This window comes from Melanerpes formicivorus, unplaced genomic scaffold (assembly GCF_026170545.1).
Source record: "Melanerpes formicivorus ecotype bairdi unplaced genomic scaffold, bMelFor1.0.p_v2 SCAF_10, whole genome shotgun sequence".
Lineage (NCBI taxonomy): Eukaryota > Metazoa > Chordata > Aves > Piciformes > Picidae > Melanerpes > Melanerpes formicivorus.
The window spans coordinates 7,472,410-7,498,948 of record NW_027142362.1 but is presented as its reverse complement, the minus strand read 5'-3'; the positions used below and the strand labels follow the sequence as shown (position 1 = coordinate 7,498,948).

The window sequence follows — 26,539 nt, the reverse complement described above, 5'->3', positions numbered from 1 at the left end:
CCCGGCAGATACACACAGTCAAGACACAGGTACCTCTGCATTGGGAAACAAAACCAAAGATTGACAACCTGCTGCATCTTGTCTGGCCAAACTCTTCAACCTGAATATGCAAAAGGGGTTTGGTGACAAAACTGCCCTCGCAGGACATTTTGCATCAGGTATGAAGCTTGACAGCTAGCCCAAGCTAGATCTATCTAGGCACAGAGCAGGAGATACCAAGAAGTTCATTTCCTCTAAGCAAGTTCTGAATGATTTGAAGGTCACTTCTTGTTAACTGCAATCAGAACTTACAGTGTGACCTTTATACTCTCCTTAGAACTGAATGAAGGAAACGTAATGATGACTAAATTTAAATAGATGTCATGCATGGGGTGTTATCTTATGATTTCAGCAAGAAAATGTAAAGAAAAAAATCTGATAACGTTACTCCAAGTATTGATGAGATGACAAACTTGACCAATGAGATAATTATTTAGATTATATCAGCATTCTTTGTTTACTATGAAAAAGATGAAGTTATGATCAAAAGATACTTGCTATTTTACAAATGCATTTACAATTTAGATTTGCAGAACTCTGAAAGAATTTAATGTACAATACACATATTTGCCTTGGAACATAATGAAATGTAGGAAGTCAAGGGAACTAGAATGGATGATGGAAAAAAATAATAGATTCCACAAAGATGCACTATTTCTACATAATCTTTATTAGTCTTGTAATAACCCTCCAGCTTTATTTTCTTCATGGCATCAGTTTACATACTTTTAAAAGCAGAATTTGCATTATTTAATTTGCTTTCATTGCTGTTCAAGGTAGAAATGAACAAGTAGGATTCCAACTATTTCACCAGGGTGCTTGAAGTACTGCATTTAAGTATTAGGACACAACAGCTACTTCCTTTGGAATAAGATTATTGTTTGATTCAGGAAGCTCTGGAGTAAGCTGGCAGAAGAATTTGTGGCCATGAGAATCTGTGTTTATGTAGACATAACCTGGAGGAGATGAGTAAGTTGCTGGGCAGATGCTTTGCTTCTTTGGAATATATTCTGTGCGGTAAGTAGTTTCATCTTGAAAAGGAGCTGATCTGGGAACTACGTGTACAGGTCTGAAACTTTGAGCTGGAAGGATCTGATGTGGTATGTAATGAGATTTAAATGTAGTTAAATCATCAAATTTTCCAGTGGGTTTTGGTATTTCCTGTTGTTTCCTAGTAATCTCTTGCTGGCAGATGTCCCAGGCTTTGAAGTCATCTTTTGTAGTAGTGGTCCCTTGAAAAGGGGCATTGATTCTTCTCTGATTAGAAACTGGTCTTATGGGGACAGCAGGAGAACTCTCATGCTTAACATAATCAAGGTGGGTGGTGGAGTTCAAATCCATGTTGCCTGAGGGCGGTACGTACTCTCTTGTTTTGTGGACTTCAGGCAAGGAGACCAACCATGGCTGAAAATTCTCTTGGAATTCAGTGACTCCGGTAAACTGAGCATTGGATCCAACTTTTGTATGTTCAGGCTTGCAGCTTTTTGCAAGTTGCCCAGGCAGCCCTTTAAAATCCTTTTGGTGGGTTGTGAGACCTTCAAAGGGTTGGTTGCTGGGCTTGTATTCTTGTTTTGGTCTCACGAATTTTGGTTCCAGTGGATGAGCAATGTAAGAAGCACGATGGCTAGTAGCACTCTCAAAAGGCACATCTGAAAGCTTGGCTACACAAGGAGGTTTAAAGCTTGGTCTGGGATTCAGTTCCTTAGGAGCAAAGTCATCCTGAAATGTAGTAGAGTTTCCAAACTTCACTGTAGGTGGCTGGTATGTATCCACCTTACTAGGTTCTCGTCTTTGAACTGTCCATAACCTATAGTCATCTTTAAGGCAAAAAACAAAACTCCATCATACAAATGTTATTACTTTAGACCATTCCTTCAAACTTAAGCCAAACTCTTCTGGTATTAAATCTTGAAAAAACAAATGAAATGGTTGTAAGTAAGAATTACGATGTTACCTGTATACTTGTAATACAGCGACACTGTCTTCTGCAACTGGTGTGATTAAAACCAGACAAAAACCTGTACATGATGCCTCATTTTGACTATTTCCTCAAAATAAAATGTTGTATTCACATATTTAGCATTCTGTGCATCTTCTGCAGGTTTTATATACGTTTTACTTAGAAGTTTAAGCAAATACATGAGACTGAAAAGTCAGTGGGTCACGTTCACTACTGATTGAGACAAACCTCTCAATTTCTGTGTCAACATTACATCATCTTAAAGCTTGTTGGGATGATTTTTTCTTTGTTTCTGTGTTTTGTTTTGTTGTGGTTTTTTTTACTAACAGACTGTTCTGCTTTAGTTACAAAACTTACTGTCCAGTCTACTTCACAGTCAGTTGAAATCTGCTTGTCTAGCAATCACTGTACTTAGTTCAGCTTCAGTGTTCTTTCCTCCCTCCCTGCTGAACAGGTAACATGCATTTAAATGCAGAAGTTACATGCTGCTTTAGTTGTATGCTGAAACCAGGCTGAGTTGTTCATTGTTTGCTAACTTACCACTTGCAAGAAGGCTAAATAGAAACACTTAAATTTCCTTATAAATTATTTGTCCTCCCAACTCTGTCACTACACCCTCTTCCCTGCTCATTTTGCACCAAGCACTCAAACTTCCTGTTTTAGCAGCCATTTTCAATTCTCATTTATTTCAACTGCCTTTTCAACACCACTGGACCTCATAAGCAGGAACATTTTGATTTTCATTACTTCAGTGAATAGTCTCTTCTCATTTTATCTCTACTTCTAACTGGGGCCACATACAATAAATTCAGCAACATCTTATGTAGAAAATGAGGGTGTGAAGTATATCAAGTTCGCTTACCAGAAGCACTTAAGAAGAGATTTAGTGCCTTTGCAATGGAATAATTTGTATCCAAACTGATCATTACCAGGATGATATGCAAGTTATACAGTAGTACACGAGACAGAAATCTATAATCAGCTGGACCTACTCTCTGGAAAAATGTTTCATGAGCTAAAGTTATCTGAAAGATATACTGGTACTTCAATTACAACCAACTTTTGCCTGAGATACACTGGGTTGGGCTAGGCTATGTTAAACATTCTCTGCTAGCAAACAAAACCTTAGAGAAGGCACCAATAAATGTACATCTCAAGGCATTATCACCTGCTTTCTCTCATGTCTTGGTTATTTCTCTTTGTAAAATTATTACCTTGATAGGTTGGTATGGTATCAAATTTTCCTCCTGTAGTGTGCTCTCTCTCTAGAGGTCTTACTAATGCCACTGGTTGTATTTTGTGGGTGTTATAATCTTTTCGGTATGTGGTTCTTAGCTCCATCTCTCCTGTCTTTGGTTTATATTCTTCTGGTACCCGAAACGGTCGCTGCACAATATCATATGGTAAATAATCAGATCTGAATTTGGGGGAAAGGAAACACTAGTTAGAAACCTTCTTCCCCTTCCCCCCTCTACCCAAAGAAGTAATTTTTATCATATTTCCATTATGTGGAAAAACAACAACTTCAAGTTGTTACTCTGAAAAATCACTCTGATGCCATATGTTAAAGGAAGGAAAAGTAGAGTCTTGGATGCATGACATAGGTTTTGTTTAAAAGGAAGATAGTGAAGCAACTTTTTCAATGCTCCAAGTCTCAGTTTAAAAATACCCTGAAAGGAGCTTAGAAAAAGTTGATGTGCTTTTACAAAGAAGTGATTCAGTAATCAGAAGCAGAGGGAAGAAATGTTGTCACTGGTAACAGATACTAATTGCATGGAATTGAATGGAATAGAATAGAATAATAAACCAGGTTAGAAGAGACCTTCAAGATCATTGTGTCCAACCCATCAACCAATCCAACCCACCCAAACAACTAAACCATGGCATCAAGCACCTCATCAAGTCACCTCCTGAGCACCTCCAGTGATGGTGACTCCACCACCTCCCCAGGCAGCCCATTCCAATGGGCAATCACTCTCTGTATAGAACTTCTTCCTAACATCCAGTCTGAACATCCCCTGGCACAGCCTGAGACTGTGTCCTCTTGTTCTGGTGCTGGCTGCCTGGGAGAAGAGACCAACATCCGCCTGTCTACAACTTCCCCTCAGGTAGCTGTAGAGAGGAATAACGTCACCCCTGAGTCTCCTCCAGGCTAAGCAACCCCAGCTCCCTCAGTCTCTCCTCATAGGGCTTGTGTTCCAAACCCCTCACCAACTTCGTTGCCCTTCTCTGGACATCCTTCCTAAGCTGAGGGGCCCAGAACTGGACACAGGACTTGAGGTGCGGCCATGAATGAATGAATGAATGAAATCAGAAACAGCATTTCACTGTTTTCATATGGGCACATTACATTAAAAGGGTGTATTATCACATCTGCAGGTGTCTGTATATGCAGTACACAACCAATGTTGCAGGTGGCATTTGGCCTTTCTGTCTGCACCCGTTTTGGGGGATTTTTATAAACAAATAAAAGTTTCACCTGTTGCCTTTGTAGCTTAGAAGAAAAACAATAATGAAAAAGGAAGGGCTTCCACTCCTGTCACATCACTAATAATGAATGCATGATGTCTTTTCCTAACTCTTTGGGGAAAAAAAAAACCCTCTTTCATTTTGTCAACTGAACATCAGTCTGTACACTGGCAGGACAGACCTACTGAACACCTTTACTGTTGGCTTTCTTCAAACTCCTAATAATTTAGAACTGTCTTAAGAATAATAATAAAACCAAACCCTAACAACTCAACCAAATGAAACCTTTGTGATTTTCCCCTTAAGTTTTCCTTTTCCCACTATCTGCTTCCACACATGTATTACACAAAGTTCTCCAGCTTGCCAGCTTTTTCATGCTCAGCGAGGCCTAGATTTTCAAAAGAGGCTGAAAAGTAGAAGAAAAAATTTAGATTTAAGGTTAAAGGATGCTGTAAAGAATGCAAATCTTCTTGTATGTGGGCTTCACTATTTCTTAGGATCTTTTTGCAGTACCTGTATTCCCACGCTCAACACTGATACTTTCAAATATGCTGGAAGTATAAAGAATGCAGTGATTGCCTTTTGAAAATGATTGCAACAGAGTGTTCAGTCCCCTCTTGAAAGAGAACGTAGGAGAAAGTCTACAGAACAATTGTAAAACACATTTTACTTAAATGTTGTGATTCCTTCCATTCTCCCACGATGTCCTTGGTACTCTTGCTTCGGCCTGAGGCTGCGGGCAGGAGAGACGTTGCTGTAGACGGGGTAGTTTTCCCCATACTCAGTTGTGAAGCGCAGCTGTTGTCCATTACCATAAATCTTTGTGGGTTTATGAGGGCAGCGATGGCGCCTGGGTAAAACACATCAGGTGAGATCCTTTTGAATAGTTTCATTTATGGGGAAACCCCATACCCGGTCTGCTGGGAGTGAATAACAAACAGAGAGGATTGAGCAATGGCAGCAGCTTGTGCTGAAATCTTTGCTTAGTGATAAGAACACAAACCACTGTGGTGATGGCACAGGTCCCAGAGCACAGCGTAGGAATGCAGAAACACACAGGATCAGCATGAGAGTTGGTCCTTAGTGCGGGACACTAAGGATAAAGGTGATCTCAGTCCTTTAAATTGTGCTACTACCAACATGCATGTTCCCTCTCTTGAAAATCTTATAATGACATTACTAATCTTATTTGTAAAAATAGTTAGCTATGTTTCACTTCTCTCACATTTTCTCTTTTCTACAGTTTTGCCTCATCACTTTTTATTTCTCTGCATTTCCTTACTCTTGATTTCAACATAGCTTTTTGATGATCCTTTTGAGGATTCCTTTGGTGCACTCCTTAGTGAGAGTTGGCTCTGCTTTATGGAAACTCTCACCCTGAGGTTTAGTCTAGGTGGCTTAGAAAGACTGTCTCCATTCTTTTCTATTTTAATGCATTTCAGATCAGTTTTTCTCCCCCACCTGATTTAAATATATTTAATCATATTTATTGAGAAGAACTCTTTTCGAAAAAAGGGAAGCCAGAAAATGTCGCAATGCGAACGTTACTCGGGTTCTGCCTTCTCAGTGCTAAAGCATTCACCGCAACCAGGCACGGACCCCAGGATGGCTGAGGAGGGGCTCAGGGTGAGGAATGGCTTTGCAGGGATGGCGTTGAGAAGATCCGGGGTGCTGAGGGGCAGCAGCTGCCAGTTTCCCGGGGGACACCCTCCCGGGGACCCGAAGGCTTCCCCCAATCCCCGAAGCCGGTGGCGACCCTCGGGGCTGCTTACCCGCAGATACAAATCTCACACAGACAGCGAGGCTGCTTCATGCTGGTGCGGCCGTCCCCGCGCCTCCGCCGTGGTAACTAAGGAAGCGCTCCGTCGCCTGGCAGCGGCAGCGTCCCGGCAGTGAGCGATCTCTGCCGGCTTCCGTCAGCCATCACGCACCGGTAGGGGCGGGACAAGGGAGGAAGGGCAGGAGCGAGCTTCCGGGTGCGGGCGGCGCGAGGGAGCGCAGGTGGGGGTCCACTTCCCCGAGGGGCGTTTGCGCGGTTGGGGGGGCTTGGGGCACAGTGGGTACGGACTCGTGCACGGCAGGAGAGGGGCGCGGGACGGCCACGTGGCGCGTCCTCCCGCTTCAGCCGCGGGCTCAGGGTACCCTTCGCGGCATCGCCGCGGACTCTGGCGTGGACATGTGGGGTAAAGTTGACGGTCTCTTGCCGGCGCAGCGGTCCGTGAGGCGGCTTGCGCAACCGCAGCGTTGAAGGGCCTGAAACAGACCCCAGCGGAGGGGGCAGCCCGGCGGGGGCTGCTGTTCTTGGCGGTGCCTACTCGAAGGGGCGGGACGGGGAGGGGGCAGCCACCGCTCTTGCGCGGCCTGAGTGTAAAGCGTCAGGTCGTGTCTCTGCGGGCAGCTTCGGGTGCGGCGAGCCGAGGCTGCTTCTTGTGACTAGGAACCAGAAAACTGATCAAACCCCAGTCGGATTCCTACAGAGATAAGCGTGCCCCACGCGTTGTGAATTTCTAGTGTCCCCGGTGCCGTCCAGATGGTGGCTGGAGAACGTGACGCACTCCGTCTGTCATCAGAGGAGGACTCCCTCATGAGTAGCTCTAACCACAACACACGTCATTTCCCCCCCCACCCCCCTTTCTTTTATTTTCTTTTATTTTTTTCCTTTCTTTTCTTTTCTTTTTTTTTTTTTTTTAAATAATTTTTTTTCTTAAGTTGCCTTCTACATAAAATATTTTCCTTCGTCGGCAGAATTCGCTAACCATGGTGCTTACAAGTGTGGGAAAGATGGTTGAGCTCCAGAAGAAGACTTCTGCCATCAGAAATATCTGTGTGTTAGCCCACGTGGACCATGGTAAGAGAGATGTTTGTGACTGGCAGAAACCTTATGAGGGAAGCCTTTGTGTGTGTTGGTTTCAATGACAGCGAGGTGTTTTGCTGACTGTTTTAAAGCCATAGCTTTTCATAGGTATGGCTTTAAACTGCCTCAATCCTGATTCTGAGAATTCAATGTGATTTGTGTGCATTTCTTTTGTCCTTTTTTCCCCCTTTTATTCTTTTAAACTTCAGGGAGCATGACACTAGTAATTTAGAATAGTTCCAGCTGAATGTTTTCTACTTTCCTGATGCTGAATGTTGGCATGGATTAAATATATGTATGGAGCAGGCTGTGGTGTTTTTATGCTTCCTCACTGGAAGGAGTTTGTTAAGCAGGAGGAAATAGTAACTGCACATTTTATTTTGTCTAATTGCATGATATGTTGAGGTACTGATGTCCTGTTTGTTATTTCATCTGTATTTCTGGTTATGCATCCACTCATCAAAGATAAATTTGTGTGCACCCAACAGGTGAAGTTGGATAATCAGGTTATTGGTTTTTTTAAGTTTGCTTGCATTTTTTTTACATTTTGAAGCCTTTACTAATGTTGACATCTCAGAAAACTATGGTCAGCATTTATAGAAAAAAAACAAATATGCTCAGCATTTATAATACTGTTGCCTCATTTTTCTACTGTCTGTATTAATTTACACTGAAAATGTCTTTTCTTTTCCAGGCAAAACTACTCTAGCTGATTGTCTAATATCTAGCAATGGAATAATCTCTAGCCGCTTGGCAGGAAAGGTAGAGTTACTCTGTTGTTTTCAACAAAACTCTCATCTGTATGTATTGGGATTGTAAATTAGTGATTCTTAAGGAAATTCCATTCCCAGTCTTGCTAGAGCTCATTTTAGAGTAAAATAGAATAGAATAAAGCAGGTTGGAAGAGACCTTCAAGATCATCGTGTCTAACCTATCATCCAACACCATCTAATCAACTAAACCATGGCACCAAGTGCCTCATCCAGGCTCTTCCTAAACACCTCCAGTGATGGTGACTCCACCACCTCCCCAGGCAGCCCATTCCAATGGGCAATCACTCTCTCTATGAAGAATTTCTTCCTGACATCCAGTCTAAACCTCCCCTGGCGCAGCTTGAGACTGTGTCCTCATGTTCTCACAGTCATGCTCTTTAACAGTTGAAAAGCAACTTGTGAAGGTAATTCTACAGATTTATTTGTTCTTGTTTTTGCCTCTTATTCAGCTGAGATATCTGGACAGCAGAGAAGATGAACAGGTCCGAGGAATAACAATGAAATCTAGTGCCATTTCATTGCATTTTGTGAAAGGCAAGTATAAACTTAATATATTTGTTTGGTTGATTTTCTCTGTTTCTGCATTGTTACTCTTGAGTTGTTTTTGTATGCAACTTTTGCTTGTGTGTTTCTCAGTGTTAGACCATGATTCTGCAAAGACTCAAGCATGTATTCGGCTGTTTAACCAAGATAATCGAGTTCCATCTCAGGCTTAGAAAAACTATGGATGCAAGCAGAGTAACTCCAGTTGTTACCTTTTTATTTTAATGCTAAATCTTTATATTTTGATCTTAAGTCTTGAAATAATGTTACTGAAAGGCAAGATCTCTTTAGAAAGCCAACAACATTTTAAAGTATTTCTGCAGTCTTATGTATCTCAAGGTGCTTGTTTTACTCTGGTATAAATGTTCCAAGGGTTTTTTATGGTGCAGGTAATGGTCTTGTCTTTGTTATGACTCCGTGTTTCTCAGCAGCCTTATTCTCAGTGAGGCAAATGAAAAACCATGAAATATGCTACTCACAGGGTTGTCTAGAGAAAAGAAAAACTGACAGAAAAACTGTGTGAACAGACAAACTCTCATTAGTCTTTCCATTTCAGCTGCAGCTGACTATGAAAGATAATTTAAATCACTGATCTTCCAGCTAACTGTTGTTATCTGTGGCTGGTTTATTGTTGGTTCTGAAATGGCCTTAATTTTAATGGTTGGAACCTTTTATGTCATTACTTTTCTATTGTAGTGAAATTTAGACTTTAATACAGCTTCTGAAACAAGAAAGTTCACAGAATCACCAAGGTTGGAAGAGACCTCAAAGATCACCAAGTCCAACCCATCACCACAGATCTCATGACTAAACCATGGCACTAAGTGCCATGGCCAATCCCCTCTTGAACACCTCCAGGGATGGTGACTCAACCACCTCCCTGGGCAGCCCATTCCTATGCCTAACAACTCTCTCAGTGAAGGACTTTCTCTTATTTTGTTTGTAGCTGATGATGAACGTGGTGCGTTCGTCAAACGTAGACTGGAGTCTCCACTAAGCAGATTGTTGCAGGGGAGTAGTGTAGAAAATTGTGAAAACTTCTGTTTTCATGTATTGAAGGTATTTAAGTCACATGGAGTCAAAAGCATGATTTTTTTTTTAAATCACAAGGCTGAAATGAGGCATTGTATCAAAAATGCAGGATTTATTTTTAATGGTAGTCTGACATGATCTATCTTTGAAAGGCAGACTGTAACGCAGTCGATTTGCTTGTAGCCAGCCATCTATTTGTAATGCTCCTACAAGCTTGTTCAGAGTTTGAGCTTTTGTCTTTCTTTGGTTGGCTGTTGTGGTGGTGTTTATAATTTTCCAAAGATAGTTTGGCCTTGACAGGTGAAGACCAGCATTAAGAGTGAAATCAAAATTAACTGGGCACAAACCATAAGGTGTCATCCTGCTCACAGTCTTCCTGTCCTACTGGAGTGCCTCTTAAATCTGATGGTTACTGCAGATTTAGTACTTAGAAATAAATATTGTGAGCAGTACAAGGAGGTAGCTGAAAGATTATATATTTTTTTTTTAAACTGTTCTGAAATACTGATTTATTGTTTGATCCTAGGTGATCAGGAGTATCTGATTAATTTAATAGACTCCCCAGGGCACGTGGATTTTTCTTCAGAAGTATCTACTGCTGTCCGACTCTGTGATGGTTGCATCATAGTGGTGGATGCTGTTGAAGGAGTCTGTCCACAGGTGAAATAAAGTGTATTAAATAGAGAAAGAGGGGAGAGAGGACAGTGTAAGCAAAGCTTTAAGTGTGTCATGTAGAAATAAAAGATGAACTGGTTTAAGAAGTCTTTTTTAAACCTTTAATAAATGAACCATGTACTTGAGATGTGAAAGAGGGTAGGGTAGTTTCATAGCTGTGCTGAGAAACTGAGGAACAGTGGTGAGTGGGTGTAGAGATGTAGGATTGAAACAGTGAGTATGCAGTTTTTCAGGTTATGGAGTACTTCTCTATAGAAGAAATAAATGTCTAAAGGGAAGTCCTATTTTTACATGTGCTTTTTAGGATAGAGAAAGTAAAAAAATGTGCAAAATAACATTAGGATTGCTTTATTTTGTGGCATGCTTCAATAAAGAGAGGTTGTTTTGTTGTGGATGGTTTTGCCAGGAAATTCTGCTGTGTGATAACTAACACTGTATGCTGTGAGAGTCAGATTTCTGATTTGAATGTCCTTTATTCTATGTTTAATTAAATACTAGAATTATACTGTCATTTTCTTTAACATTCTGTCTTTTTTTTTTGTAACATCAAGCTTTCTGTGATATTTATTTGTTTTTGTTAAACTGTTTCCTTTTCAACAGACCCAAGCAGTTCTACGGCAAGCATGGCTAGAAAATATACGTCCAGTGCTGGTGATCAATAAAATCGATCGCTTGATTGTGGAGCTCAAGCTCACCCCACAGGAGGCATACTTGCACCTTAAGAATATCTTAGAGCAGGTATTCATGCAGCAGATTTTGTTGAGCTTACTTTCTTCCCTTGTTTCTCCGTTTTTGAATTGAGAGAGACTGTAATTCTCACTGCTTTGTCGCTGGAATAAATTCAGTGCAGCGGAAGCAGCTTTTTTACTTTGTGGGATCAACGCATTTTCACATTGAGATACATTTTCTTTCTAGTTCTTTTTAAGATTCATAAAGAACACACATGGTAAAAGAGTATTAAATGCCTCATGTCTCGAAATAATACTCTGAAAGTTTTGTTCTTCCTGTTAAATGGCTTACACTTCTTTGGAGGTAGATAATATCTTTCTACTGCTCTTGATATTGATGGATTTATGCAGGGATAAAGTTAATTACTCTCTGAAATGATAACTTAAGTTGCCTTCAGACTTTTTTCCCCTAGCACTTTTAAGCTCTTATCTACCTGGTTCCTCTTGGCCCTCTTTTGTTGTTTTGTGTGTTGTCAATGAGAAGTTCCTGTTTCACCATTCCTTGTTCTGGGAGGCATGGTGCATTACATATGATATTTTATATCTGGTTGAATTCTGATGTGGCTGACTTTGACTCGCAAAGTGTATGGTGTTTGCACTGAAATTTGTCTCATTAAAGTCTGGTTGTCTTTGGGCTGGGCAGGCTTAGATACACAAGATCTGTGTTTTAAATTGAAAAATGAATTAGAGGCATGTTATCTGGTTAACAACACTTCTTTGTTTTATGTTTTGAAGGGGGGAAATTGCATATTAATGGCAAACAAATCTTAGTGTTTTTACACATCCTTCCATAGATCAATGCAGTCACTGGAACACTCTTTACCTCCAAAGTCTTAGAAGAAAGAGCTGAGAAAGGAGCAGAAAGTGAAAATATTTCAGACACTTCACCAGGAGCAGAGCAAATCTATGACTGGAGTGCTGGCTTGGAAGACACTGATGATTCACATCTTTATTTTTCACCAGACCATGGAAATGTGGTGTTTGCCAGTGCCATTGATGGCTGGGGCTTTGGGTAAGTCTGGAAATTACTACTTAGTTTCTTGTTCTTTTTCTTCCTTTTAAATTGATTGCTGCAATTATCTTCAAGTATTTTCAGTTGCTTAGTATCTATGAAGATATTATTTATATATTGCTGCGATACACAACTGTATCTACTCAGTTCTAACAGCTGAAAATACTACGAGCTCTGTAAGGTTGTACTTACAGAGCAGCTGCTGAGCCCACCAGTGTCCAGCCTAGCCTGGTAAGTTTAGTATTTTATCAGTTGCTGATATTTGCTAGGCAAAAAACTGTGGCAGTACAGGAGCTGTTCACACCAAGTAGGTTGGTCCTTCCAGCTACAGGGACAGTGATGCTTGTAACAAGCATACTGCAGGCAACTGGTATCAATGGCAACAGTTTCAGCTGTTTAGTTAGTTCAAATATACCTCTGGTTGATATTATTACTGTGATCTGCTTTTAATGTACCAAACTTTGACTTATCCTTGAAATTATGCATTTGTCCTCAAGTATTTATGCTCAATCTGTCTTAATCTTTTTTTTTTCTTTCTTCATTAGGTGCCTTTCTTACCTCTTGTTATTTAGTAGCTGATAAGCACATGTGAAAACAGCATTACACTTGTATATGAGATGCATTTTGTTTCCTTTCAGCATTGAGCATTTTGCCCAACTGTACAGCCAAAGGATTGGAATCAAGCCTGAAGTACTTTTGAAGACCTTATGGGGAGATTATTATTTAAATACAAAAGCAAAGAAGATAATGAAAGGTGATCAGGTAGGGTGGTTGCCAGAAATATTGCCTGGGTTTCAGCTGGTTTTGTTTGTGGGGTTTTTTCCTTTTAATTTTATTCTTCCTAGTGTAGTCTGAAAATTTACTGCAGCACCTTTTCACTCAGCATTGGTGGAGGTATAAGTCACAAGGATAGCTTTGCATCAGCCCTTGTAGCATAGAACATTTCAAAACAGACCTTTCAAAAGCTGCATGGAGGAAATCTCATCTAATACTGCTCACAGCTGCTCTTAAATGTGTGTTTATGAAATAAGGGACATTCCATCTTCAAGGATTCAGAACACAATACAGAAGATTAATGGAAATCTAACAGTGCAGAAACAGAGTAGTGAGTGGGTCTCTGTCTTATCTGAAGAGTCCTTCAACAGCTAAGGATATAGGATTTGGAAAATCTGTTTTGCTGTAGTGAAATGCCACTGACTGCTATACTGAAACCCTGGCCTGAGAAGTTCATTTTTCTTGCATTAAGCATTTCTACCACAGAAAGTTAAGAGAGGAGTTTCCCTTTTTTGTGTTTTGATAGGTGAGGATTAATAGTTATGAAAGGGTGATAACTAGGCTAAAGGTAGATGTGTTCTGTATTTGTCAGACTTTTTTCCTGCATCTGCAAACCCTTACCTTTACACTTCTAAATTTCCTGATTATTTTGTGCCTTATACTGTTCTTACAACACAGACTGTTGAAGTAGTGATCATGCTCATTATGAATATGGTCAGTTAAAAGTAGTCTTAAGCCTGTTGTAAAGTGAGGAATTGCTCATAATTAGCTGTATTTTTCTGTTCTACCAGTCAAAAGGAAAGAAACCTTTGTTTGTGCAGTTGGTGCTGGACAACATTTGGAGTCTGTATGAAGCTGTTATGAAAAGGTGAGAAGATCTCTGAAGTTATCGTGCAATCTCTGTCTTCTGTGCTGATTTTTAAAATACTCAAAACAAGAAATGTTGTAAACACTTCTTATGTATTGCTCCTGTGGTTTTTAAAATAGATTTATTGTTTTCCCTACAGAGACAAAGAAAAAATTGACAAGATTGTCACCTCATTGGGACTGAAGATTAGTGCGCGGGAGTCACGCCACACAGACCCTAAAGTTCAGCTTAATGCTATTTGTAGTCAGTGGCTACCAGTATCTGATGCAGTCCTCTGTATCCTTAAGGGAGATACTACTTCTTGCTCTACTAACAATTCTCAGGCTCCAGAGTGTGAGAACTGTCACAGATGTGATACAGAAGTATCACAAATCACACCAAGATACACATATATATATACACACACGCACACATATATCTATGTATCTATCTCAGTGTAATTTGTTCTTTTTTGTTATATCTCTGCCTGTGGTAACTGGACCTATTTCTCAGTTGTAATGTGAAGTTACACATCTACAGTTAATCCTACATTCTACCAGCTTTGTGCTTTTGCACACATACTGGATTTTGTTTTTGATTTTTAAGAAACTGAGCTATGAGACTGGATGTAGTTTAACAGTACACTCTCCTTACAGATTTTTATATGCAAGTTTTGGTATTTTTCCTGAAGGGTAAGCCAGTCTCCTTTTTATGATAGTATCCTAGGTCTCCTGTCCATGAGTTTCTTTAAGTACCTGATGTTATGTTTTTGGCATACCTCTACTTAATTCATGATCAGCTTTTGCTGTGTAGACAATCTTTGGCAATCACAGCATTGTTTCGGTTGGAAAAAGACCTCTAAGGTTGTTGAGTATTTGTAATATAATGCATACTATATTGTAGCACATATACACAAATTATTGGTGTACAAGTACTGATTAGTTCTATAAATCATGCCCAAATTGTGCTGTTGTAGTTTCCCAGTTGCACGTAGGCTGAGCCACCCCTACTTAACTATCCATTCTGCCTGTGGCTGAATGCTAGAGGGAGGGTTGTGTGCTGTAACAGGCAGAACTGGATTTTGGATACCTGTAATTTCTGGCATTTAGTGCATGAGGTTCTTTGGAAGAAGAAAACATTGAAAACAATTGTCTGCCTTTTATTGGCATTCAGTGAGGAAATACAAACATATAAATACATATCCTTAACAATGTGTTTTAGCCATGGTATGTAATAAGCTTCCCAGCCCTCTTGACATCACTGCAGAGAGAGTGGAAAAGCTGATGTGTGTTGGAGCTAGAACATTTGATTCTTTGCCACCAGAAACTCAGGAACTGAAAAGTGGTGAGTGAGCAGGTGTTCTTCCATTAACGTGGAGTTTGTTTCTGTCTTGGTTTTACTTGTCTTTGTATCATAAGATGTGTGGAAATCTCTACTTAGATTTATAATGATTTTACTTGTAATATCTTTGATGTTTGTCAGTAATGTGTCACACTATTAGGTGTTCATTTTATGGTCAAACATTTTTCTTCATGGTTTTTAGACAAAAAGCTGTATGTGATGTAAAGTCTTAAGACTCTGAAACTGGAAATTTTGGAAGGATGTGAGGCTGATACTTATTTTCTGTTCTAAATAGCAGTTATCATGTGATTAGAAATTGAGTATTTTACCAACATCTATATTAAAATCATTAACTTTTAGCTAGTAGGGGTTTGTGAATATGGATTTCATTTTTACATGTTGATGAACTAGGCCCAGCTTTGGTAATCTAAAAATGAGGTTTTGTTGAATTCACTGCTAAGCAATTTCTGCACTGAAAAGAAGGTAGTGGGATGTAGCTTAGCAACTACTGCAAATGTTACTAAAATTTTCTTCAGCATTTCTGTAGCTGAAGATATAACTTATTCGCTATTTCATAATATTCCAGAATGAGAAAAGATTAGCAAATAAAAACAAGAACATGAAGAATTCCAGGGCAATAAATATATTCAGTCACCCAGAGTGCTAAATGAAGATAGTTTGAAGGCAGCATAAGTTATATTGATAGATTCATTGGCATCATGATTTTTTGTCCAGTTCTGGTAGAGTTTCCAGCTTTGAGAGCTCATCCTCAAAAAGGGTTTGGTAGTGTGCTCAAACACTTGCATATAAACAGCCCACTGTGCAACATGATAAAGTAAGCAAGAGAAAGTTTGATAATCACCAAAAAATGTAATAGGAGCTGGAAAGACTATGTTCAGTGATCTAACTTTGCTATAAGCAGTAGTATATAGGCAGTAGTGAAAATAAACCTGGTATGCAGGACGCAGGAGAGCTCATAAAGGTGCTCATGACTTTGAGTTGTTTAGTTCACATGTGTACTTTATAAATAAATTGTGTTGCATTGGAATGGAGAAATTCTGCTGAGTTCTTTTCCTGAAATACAAATGGGAATTGCTGAAGCTGATTCAGGTATCTGGTGGAATTGGAAAGTAAAAACTGATAACATGGATGTAATGCTCAGTGGTGGTCATAGATTGTATTTCTACACATGTGTGTGGAGTAGGAAGTTCTGGATAAAATCATATTACATATTTCCCCCTGATTTGGTGTTCTGAAAAAGAATGTTCCCAAATGATCTTTGCAGGTAGGATTGTAGGGGAAGAGATAGGCCTTATAGGTGCGATTTTGTTCTGCAAACATTCTTTCTACCTGAACACCATTCTGTTGTAAGGTAGTGAATGCTCTTCAATATTTCAAGAGGCAGTTCAGTGAAAATTACAGCTAAGATTCCATTCTTGAGCTAGAAACAGGTAAAAACATTTCTTAACTTTGTGTATGCAGCGAAAGGTGTTTACAGAACAGTGTTTCGAAAAGACCATCAAGAAATCTAAAGGGATGAGAGATCAAACGTCAGTTTTAGATGAGATGTGTGTCAGATTAGCAGGCTGTTAGGAATTCTTTCCTGGAGGTGAGGCAGCATTGACAAACACTGTATTCTCCAAACAGTATTTAATATTGTATCAGCATAAGGTAATTAGAATGAATTTGCCTCTTCCTACTCTTGGTTATGACAAAACAGTCTACTTTGTGTTTAGTGAATATCCTGCCAAGTTTTGGAGCTTTGTTTGCCTAAGCACTTTACCTTACATCAGAAAAAAGGGAGTCATGTAGAAGATGATTTATGTTCTGTTATGTTTTGTGCTTGATGCGTTCCAAGTTGGATGAAAAAAAGTGATTCATGAGAATTTCCTAAATACTGAGTGAGTTTTGTCTGGATCTTCCATCCTTTGTGGAATCCCCATCTTGTAGCTCATTATTGCACAAAGGCTGGAGCATCTGAAGGTTTGCAGAACTCCCTCCTTTAGTTTGAAAGGAGGGACAGTACTTTGAGCTACTGACTAAATAGCTTGATTTTAATGCTGAGCTCCTCTGCTTTTTCATTCTAATCTAAACCAGCCTATGAAGTCAATTTCAAGTATCAGAACAATGCTTTAGTTGGAGTTTGTTCTGAAGAATTCTATTTTTGCAGTTTTGCTAATTGTCTTCTGTTGTGAAAAAGACTTGAAGATGTGGGCAGTGTTGTCAAGTAATTAGGCTAGAGTAATTTTCTACATCTGTTAATTTGTCTTCAGTGTAGTATCCATTAACATAGGGAAGAAGTCAATCCCTGTAAATTCATGGAAAGTCATAGTTTTGGCCCTACTGTTGGGAATAAAATGATGCAAATAATTTTCTTTTGTTTCCTCAGCTTTTCTGAAATGCAGTAGCGAAGGAAAAGCCCCTGTTATTGTCTTTGTTTCCAAAATGTTTGCTGTTGATGCAAAAGCATTACCACAAAATAAACCAAGGTAAGAAAAGGAAACATTTTAGACCTGAGAACGCACTTGACAAATTCTTAAGATGCAATAAATTCTTTTCAGCAAGAAGAGATATTCTGAAGCAGTTCAGCAGATGAGTTGTTTAACCATGTTAGTTGTAGAACATTTAGCAGGTTTGTTGAAAAAGAAATTTGTTGGAAAATAGCATTTTTTTTTGGTCCAAATACATAGTATCATAGTATCAGTCAGGGTTGCAGAGGACCACAAGGATCATCTAGTTCCACCCCCCCTGCCATGGGCAGGGACACATCTTCCTGATGCATACATTGTATGCTGTCCCAGGATGTTTGGTTGAGAATAGGGTTGAACTGTAATACTTGAGTAAATTTTTAGTAAGCCTGGCATGGTCATAGCATCTTGTGTTTGTCCCAAGAAGCACTTCCCATCAAATCTGGCTTAAGAGCTGAGCCATCATCCACTTCATTGCAAGTGCAAAAAGAATGGGTTAATTAAAACAGTCCACACCTTGATTGCATTTTACAGTAAACTGAAAGGTGTTTATACATTCCAAAATATTTTCTAATGGGTTGTCCAGGGAGGTGGTTGAGGCCCCGTCCCTGGAGATGTTTAAGACCAGGCTGGATGGGCCTCTGGCCAGCCTGATCTAGTGTGGGGTGTCCCTGCCCATGGCAGGGGGGTTGGAACTAGATGATCCTTGTGGTGCCTTCCAACCCTGACTGATACTACTACTATGATTGAGAAGAATGTTTACTGCAGCTTTGTATTGTTTAATGGTCATCTTATTTATTTTGAGGGACACATCTTTCCTGATTTCATTTCCTTGACATACTGAGCTACGCTCTTAGCTGAAGCCATCTGCTTTTTCACAGAAGAAATGCACTTTTCTGATGAGTTTGTAAAAATAGGGTTCATTTTAGCCTTTCATCTCTCTAAGCCTCTGGAGCATCTTCAGTAGTCAACTTCTGTATTGAACTGGCTATTTTATGTTTTTCTGGGGTTGTCGCTGTAGAGTGAAGCTGTATAGAAAATATTAATCTTTCTCCTAAATTAGACAGATTGTGCTTGTTAAATCTTCTCTGCCAGAAATGTTACTGCTGCTGGAGTAATACTTGAAAGCTTTACTGCTACCTTAGGTTTTTTCCCCCACACTTTCTAGATTTACTTTGCTTTTTGCTTACCTATGAATCTTCCAACAAAAATCTTTTGTGAGTGAAGTTTGAATTCAGGGAAAAGATGCATTGCACATTGACCAGACAGTAGATGGTGCAGTTTTGCTTTGAGTCCCATCTTTAAATGTCCCTGAAAGGAGTTCTTGCTCAGGTTCTGGTATAGCACAGTAGTGCATTGCTGCTTTGTCTGCTTTAATGGATGTATATTGTAGTTATCAGAGATGACTGCACCGAGGCTCTCACTTTCTGCTGTTCTGTCACTCATAGTGTCCTGCTATCTCATTTGTTTGTTGTTAAGGATTGAGGTAGTTCGATGTGATGAAGCTGTAGCATAAAGGCACAGGTGGATTTTACATACACCTGACACAGTCTTTTTCATTTGCCTGTCAGTGCTCTACCTCATGGATGAATTCTCCTTCCATGTTTGCCCTAATTTTCTTCTTAATTTTCTTCTTCTTTGTGTTTTGGCTTTTCCCCCCCTATTCTCTGTAGTCATTCACCTTGAGGAAAGGAACTGTTTTACCTTTGTGGTTGTATGCCCTGTGTTAAACTGTTGCTCTTCTAACAGAAAGAAAAACTTCTTAAGAGGGCAAAAGGATGTTTTGAAGAATTTTGTGGCTGCTGATAGGTGTATGGCCAGCTCCATATATTTTTGGGGAGCCATGAGTGTATTCTTGCATAGTTTGGTAATTTGACTGCTGGACTTGTCAGCTGGGTCATTTGTATCCTTTGGGTGGGACAGCAGTCTTTTTAAGCATGTGAAAAACCTGAGATTGATTTTAGTTATTTATTTGAGCAAGATTTACAAAACTTTCCTACTCCAGAGAGGAGAAAAAACCCCAAAAAAGTAGATCCATGCTACCTTCTTTTTCTTTCCTTTTGTAAAGTAGTATTGGGTAACATTACCTTCTAGGAAGTTTCTTAGAAGCTACAAATTGACTTTGCATTTCTTTATAGCTTGCCTTATTTTTGCCATCTGCCTGTAGTACTTTTTAAGCGTAGATTGGGAAAAGCAAAAAGCTCTTCCAAGTCCTGGATGTACAGTAAATGATAACAAAGGTTGAGTTTTTAATTAAAAGAACCTCCTTTGAGCCTGGTGTTGGTAACTTAAAAAATGAATAGATTCTATAGTGAAACTGCTGTGGTATTAGAATAGAATAGAATAAACCAGGTTGGAAGAGACCTTCAAGATCATCAGGTCCAAACCATCAACCAACATCATCTAATCAACTAAACCAAGCACCCCATCAAGTCTCCTCCTAAACACCTCCAATGATGGTGTCTCCACCACCTCCCCGGGCAGCACATTCCAATGGGCAATCACTCTCTCTGTGTAGAATTTCTTCCTAACATCCATTCTAAACCTCCCCTGGCACAGCTTGAGACTGTGTCCTCTTGTTCTGGTACTGGCTGCCTGGGAGAAGAGACCAACCCCCACCTGGCTGCAACCTCCCTTCAGGTAGTTGTAGACAGCAGTAAGGTCTCCCCTGAGCCTCCTCTTCTCCAGGCTAAGCAACCCCAGCTCCCTCAGCCTCTCTTCATAGGGCTTGTGTTCCAAACCCCTCACCAACTTTGTTGCCCTTCTCTGGACTCATTCCAGCAAGTCAACCTCCTTCCTAAACTGAGTGGCCCAGAACTGGACGCAGTACTCAAGGTGTGGCCTAACCAGTGCAGTGTACAGGGGCAGAATGACCTCCCTGCTCCTGCTGGCCACACTGTTCCTGATGCAGGCCAGGATGCCATTGGCCCTCTTGACCACCTGGGCACACTGCAGGCTCATGTTCAGCCTACCATCAACCAGTACCCCCAGGTCCCTCTCTGCCTGGCTGCTCTCCAGCCACTCTGACCCCAGCCTGTAGCACTGCATGGGGTTGTTGTGGCCAAAGTGCAGAACCTGGCACTTGGATGTGTTAAATGTCATACCGTTAGGTTCTGTCCAGCCTGTCGAGTTCGTCTGCAAAGCCCCTCTACCCTCTAGCAGATCAACACCTGCCCCCAGCTTGCTTTTAACTGTTTAAATAACAAAGTTTGTCAGCTGTTACAACACTGGAATACATAGGGAAATAATTTCCTGTCAGGTTACAACTGTTTGACAGTTTATTTCTCTTTGGAAAGAGTTGAAATTTGGCTTTTATGTGGTACCAGTATGTCCCTGTGGTTTTTTTTCCAGGTATTCTAAAGAACCAAGAATTGTATAAATTATGTTCTGCCATGCAGTTTATTTTGTCCAGACTTCTGAGATGACTTCTTATTTCCAGCCAAACCAGATAAAGTTGCACATTTGCTGAAAATTGATGACTGGGCAGAGTAGTCAAACAAACTGTGACACCCTGGTAAGACAGGGTGGTGTAATTGCCTTTACCTTAGGTATTAAAATATCTAAACCAAAAAACAGTAGGGAAAAAAAAGGACCATTTTAGCTTCTGTTGGAGACTCTTGCTTTGGTTATCTGATGATGCCTGTGGTTATTTATTTTTAAGTGTTGCTGTGTGCAGAATTTGGTGTGTATTCAGCATGGGCTGTTTTCTTTCTCTCCTTTCTACCAGCGTTTTATGTTGATCTGCACCCTCAAGCAGAAGGATTGAGAGTAGGCGTATAAAAAACCCAACAGTGTCTGGCATTTAGATGCAGAGTATAAATGTTCCAGTTTGCTCTTCCTGAGGGTCAGATTCTGTCTCTATCTAACCCAGTGAAAAAGAGAAATATTTAGTGATTAGTTACAATTGCTTTCAAGGAGTTCTAGCTGCGGCTGTATTTGTTGTGCAATACTGAGGAAAGTAGAAGCTGGATATCAAAACGTTTGGTATGCTAGAATCCTCAAGTAACTCAGTAGAGGTCTCTACTAAATGTCCCAGTTGGTTCAGCAATATGAAGCAAACCATCTATGCTTCTTCAAGTCCATCATTCTTACAGCCCTGCCAAATCATGTAAAGAAATAGAGTACACTAAAGAGATTCTATTTCTACTTTTCAGTGCTAATGAAGACATATCTATTGACCAAATAGTCTGTGCACTAAAGTTATATTTCATGACTGCACATGGGGATTTAAGACCTATGATACCCTTACCATTTTCCTCCTGAGAATATGAAAGTCACTTCTTCTCAGGTAGCTTGAAATGAAAGTATTCATAATAGAATAGAATAAACCAGGTTGGAAGAGACCTTCAAGATCATTGCGTCCAACCTGTCATCCAACACCACCTAATCAACTAACCCATGCAACCAAGCACCCTGTCAAGTCTACAAGTCTGGAGTCCCTGACAAGAGTTTGCTTTCTCAGAGATAACCCATATTATCATATCTATCAAGGCTTTCATAATAGAATATATTTCTTTCTCCTGTAGGTGTCACCAATGAACAGGTACTTCCCCATACAAGTTTATATGAAATTGTGCTGATAATTACTTCTTGGGTTTGCAGTACAGTTAGTTTGCATGTCATAAGTGGACAGATTGTATTGTACTTCATCTTATTTCATGTTTCAAAGAAAAAAAAAGTAGATCTTGTGATTTTTTTGCCCAGGCTTCATCCAAAAAGACATTGCATAGTCTTGATCAAAAGAAGAGAACATTTGTAGAGCTCTGAGCTCCATAAGAAATTACTGTCTCCTTGCATGCAAATTTGTATCTGCATAATTTCCAGTTGTTCATTTGGTGTACATACATTTATTTCTGCTGTGATTTGCCTGGTGCTTTCAGTTGCAATAGAAAAGATGGCACATCATCTTAGTAGTTGTGCATTAGTTTGTGAATGGAAGTAGTTCCATAGACATTAAGGAGTTCAATCCATAAATTAATGAACTTCAGAAGGATTAGGAAGATCACTGTGCATTCTCCATGCTGAATTGCAGCAAACAAGCTGCAGTTGAGAGAGAGCTGTCCTCAGGGATGCTGTTGTCAGCAGTGTTTGTCAGATGGCAAGCAGAATAGCAGCCAGTGATTTAACTAGAGTTTAATTCTGATGATCAGAGTACTGAAGAGTAGTCCAGAAGTTTCTCTGTAAATTTCTTGGATTTAGATTGTTATCCCCATAGTTTCATGAAGTCAAGCATGTGCCAATGAGCCCATGGAATTTTAACTGGTAAGAAGCTGTATGGGGGGAAAAGAAAGTAAGCCACTTAGAAGTATTGTTCATGGCTTGGGAGATGTATCGTAGACACTTGTTGACAGTAGTGTCGCTCTTTTGGATATCAGCTGATATTCTGACTGTGGCATTTCCTTTTTAAAATGGTCTGAAGGCTAATAAAATAAACATAACCTTTAATAATCACAGGCCAATGCATGTTTGAGGTTTTTGTTTTGGTTATTCACTATGAATTTTTGGAATGTTTTGGAATGAAGTCTCTCTTTGATAACATGGAAGGGTAGCAAAATTATTATACTCAGGGGATTGATGGATGGCATGAGAGAAGTTTGGTTGTCATTCAAGTTATACTAAATGAGTTGTCCCAGGGGAATGTAGGAATAAAGAAGTCAGGAGTAGCTTGCTTCTCTTCCCTGCAGTCTGATGCTGCGTGTTAGTAGTCTGTTACACTCTTCTCCACGTTGTTACTTTGAGTTAACCATAATGTGGTTACCCATCTGTGTCAGAGCTTGTTCCTGGTTCATGTGTGCAGTGTCTAGGTGCCGCAGCATCTCTCTGGTGCTAGGGAATTTCTCTTTTTCTTTCTGCCAGAATCTTCATTTACTGTCTCTTGTGTGACTGTATGGTGCCTTTTTTTATCCCTGCCAATATTATGAGGCTGTAGATCCTTTCTTATGGAGTGGATAAAGGGGAGAGAAGAAATATGGTAGGGAAGGAGCGGAGATAATCTTCCTTCTGCGTTAGGCAGCATTTGTTCTAAACTTATTTCTCTTGTGATTGTTTTTGCCAACTGGAGGAATTAAATAAATCAGGGTATAATTGAAAAGTGGTTTTATTTTTTGCAGATCTAGTGTCTTATGTGCATTAATCTTGTTCTGTGTTCTTGAGTATGTTACAATTTTGTATAAGGATTTACCTGATAACATTATCTTTTTGTGGTTTCTAATCATACTACTGGGAGTGACTGGCTTTATAGGAATTGATACAGACAGAAAGCAGGATGGAAGTCTAGGTTGTACCTAGTAGCTGGAGTCCCACCCACACTCAGTCTGCTTCTTAACATGTTGAGAATTTAATTAACTGTGCTTTAAGAACTGAATTAACTGTGCAGCTGTGTACTGCAACTTTTACCAGTGCATTCAGAATGTAAAGGTACCTCATCCGTTGGTAGTTATGGCTGACACCAAAGAATACTGATACTTTTAAAAACATGATGTAAAGAGAGAAAAAAAGCAAGCAAACTCTTTTCTTTCACGCAGGATGATTTACACAAATGAAAAGTATTTCTGGGCAATAAAATATGTTGGAATGTATACATCTGTCCTCATGTGTGCACTATGCCGTCATAGACTGCATTTATGTCACAATTGCAACTTGTGAGAGGCCACTAAACCAACAGGTGCTTTGGTTTTGCTGCAGTGTTCATCAGACTGTGTGCTTGACACAATTCTCTGAAAGAATCCTAAACCATCTTAATACTATGAACTGTTGTTCCTGCCCAGTACAGGCCTAAGGACACAGGATGTAGATGGGGTTTTGCTGTGGGATGATGTTCACCTTAAGTTGAAGTCAAGATCTGAGACTTTATGATTAGTTTTTTGTCTAGTTGTGTTGTACATGTTTTATGATAGAGAGAATTCTTCTTGTTCTTCTCTCAAGGTAGAACACCATTAAGAGTTATGACCATGAGCTAGCAATGTGCTCTCGTGGCCAGGAAGGCTAATGCCATTCTGGGGTGGATTAGAAGGGGTGGGACCAGTAGGTTCACAGAGGTTCTTCTTCCCCTCTACTCTGCACTGGTGAGGCTGCATCTGGAATATTCTGTTCAGTTCTGGGCCCCTCAGTTCAAGAAGGACAATGAGCTACTTGAAAGAGTCCAGGGAAGAGCCATAAGGATGATTAAAGAAATGGAACATCTTCCATATGAGGAGAGACTGAGGGAGCTGAGGGCTCTTTAGCTTGAAGAAGAGGAGACTGAGAGGTGACCTCATCTATGTTTAAAGTGCTTGAATACAGTTTGGTGTAAAAACAAGTCTGTTTATGTTGCCTTCTGTAAGAATGAGAATTCTCAATGAGAATTCACATCAGTGGGAGAAACTTGAATTATTAACAATAAGTTTAATATTGTGTCCTGTTCCTAAACATGGTAGAGGACGAGTTTGTTAATTTTAGCTGACTTGAAATATGCTGAATGCCTTTTGTCTCTGTGATACTATGTAAAAGTTTTTACTTATGTCAAATACAGTATTCTTATTCCTGTGAGTTAATTGTTTGGAAATAAATGACATTTCCAAATGTTACTGTTTTAAAATACAATGTAGGCCTTTAACTCAAGAAGAAATAGCTCATCGGCGTGAGCTTGCAAAACGAAGGCATGCAGAAAAAATGGCAGCAAATCAAGGAAAGGAGGTGACAGAAAAGCCCCAAGGTGAAAATTCATCTGAAGTGACTGGGACTGCTGGTGATACAAAAGGTATGTAATGCTCTCTACCTATTTTTCTCAGTGGTTGTCTAGTAGTGCAGCCTAGATATTGTCAAGGGGCTGTATACCGTACAAAGACTCATCCACATGGCAGTCCACACAGTTTAACAGATGGATCCGAACTGAGAATGAGGAATGATTTGTAAGAAAGCTGATAGTTCATAAATGCTGTAATAGTGCCATGGGTATGTGTCCCTATAGCCTGTGCTTGGTCACAGGACTTGGAGTAAGTAATGATGATGCTTGAAGGACGTGCTCTGCTGAAAAATTAAGTGTTCCTTTCACTCCAAGTAGAGTGGTGCTGGGGTTGACATTTACCCTTGTCAATGGGGTACAAAGATTCAGGTTTCTTTAGCTTACTGCTAGAACCTTCTTATGGATTCACTGGCATACTTTATGCCAATATAACTAATTCATTTAAGCTCTTGAGAGTAACTGCTTCATTTAAACTAAACAAAAGCCTAGTAACAAATTGATACAAAAGCAGGGTATGGGTAACAGGGCTTGATTATGAGTTACAATGGGATGTTCTTGCTGTCTTTTAATGTCTCCAGATGTGATTAGGATAATATGTCATTGGTTTTTTTATTTTCTTCAGCTGATGAGGCAGAAGCTGCATTTGCACTGAATATTGTTTTTTTTCTGATTGTGATTAGGTGAGGAGCAAGAGCCTGCTGGTCAAGCAGAGATCATGACCTCAAAGGCAATGAAACAGGAAGCAGACAACAAGGAGTCTTTTATTGCTTTTGCTAGAGTGTTCAGTGGTGTGGTGCAAAGAGGACAAAAGATATTTGTTTTGGGACCAAAATATGATCCTGCTGAGTCTTTGCATACGGTAAGAGGTGTCAGTGAACTATTACCATAACTTGAGGTTGCTTTGAAACACTTATGACTTAAATTCTTACACATTGCTCACTCAAAAAATAGTCATTAAAAAAAGTTCAACCTAAGTGATTCTGTGACTTCCAGTTTAGGTAGTTGCAGTAATAGCTGGTTGTGTCTAAATTTAGTATGAATCTTAACAGTTCCAAAATAGTTTAAGTACAGTGTTGCATTAGCTAATAATAAATCCAGTGTGTGCATGCTGTGATTCAAACAAAACTCGTGATGCCAAAGCAATGATTTTGGGGTACATAGTGGTGGAAAAAAATAGTGTTAAGTGTTTTCAGATGGTGAGCATTGAAGTTCATTACTCCTGAATTTACTTTAAAAGACTTGTTTTTATCAGTGACAATGAAAAGTGATCTAGGAGTAGCACACACCTAAAAATTACCAGA

The 26,539-nt window shown here is 39.8% G+C and overlaps 2 protein-coding genes across 4 annotated transcripts in view; one reads left to right on the top strand and one right to left on the bottom strand.

Annotated features, from left to right (window-relative positions):
• The window catches only part of EFL1 (elongation factor like GTPase 1), a 73,737-nt gene that overhangs the window by 724 nt on the left and 46,474 nt on the right, over nucleotides 1–26,539 (top strand). The window contains exons 1-14 of one of the 2 annotated variants that reach the window (XM_068143466.1): nucleotides 6,396–6,469; nucleotides 7,214–7,316; nucleotides 8,017–8,084; nucleotides 8,545–8,629; nucleotides 10,197–10,330; nucleotides 10,946–11,083; nucleotides 11,868–12,085; nucleotides 12,724–12,847; nucleotides 13,651–13,727; nucleotides 13,867–14,003; nucleotides 14,928–15,050; nucleotides 17,437–17,536; nucleotides 25,102–25,253; nucleotides 25,919–26,097. In XM_068143466.1, the coding sequence (XP_067999567.1) occupies nucleotides 7,226–7,316; nucleotides 8,017–8,084; nucleotides 8,545–8,629; nucleotides 10,197–10,330; nucleotides 10,946–11,083; nucleotides 11,868–12,085; nucleotides 12,724–12,847; nucleotides 13,651–13,727; nucleotides 13,867–14,003; nucleotides 14,928–15,050; nucleotides 17,437–17,536; nucleotides 25,102–25,253; nucleotides 25,919–26,097 (1,626 nt within the window). In that variant the 5' untranslated portion in view covers nucleotides 6,396–6,469; nucleotides 7,214–7,225. Of the gene's footprint in view, nucleotides 1–6,395; nucleotides 6,470–7,213; nucleotides 7,317–8,016; nucleotides 8,085–8,544; nucleotides 8,630–10,196; nucleotides 10,331–10,945; nucleotides 11,084–11,867; nucleotides 12,086–12,723; nucleotides 12,848–13,650; nucleotides 13,728–13,866; nucleotides 14,004–14,927; nucleotides 15,051–17,436; nucleotides 17,537–25,101; nucleotides 25,254–25,918; nucleotides 26,098–26,539 lie in introns of those variants that run through there. The other variant, XM_068143467.1, reaches the window with a different exon arrangement.
• Nucleotides 673–6,384, bottom strand: SAXO2 (stabilizer of axonemal microtubules 2). 2 transcript variants are annotated; one of them, XM_068143468.1, is made up of 4 exons: nucleotides 6,241–6,384; nucleotides 5,139–5,318; nucleotides 3,214–3,416; nucleotides 673–1,856 (listed from the first exon to the last, which is right to left on the bottom strand). In XM_068143468.1, the coding sequence occupies exons 1-4, from the start codon at nucleotides 6,279–6,281 to the stop codon at nucleotides 880–882; spliced, it is 1,401 nt and encodes a 466-aa protein (XP_067999569.1). In that variant the 5' UTR covers nucleotides 6,282–6,384; the 3' UTR covers nucleotides 673–879. The 2 variants fall into 2 exon arrangements, with proteins under 2 accessions (XP_067999569.1, XP_067999570.1); XM_068143469.1 differs by having other exon boundaries at nucleotides 674–1,856; nucleotides 5,139–5,385.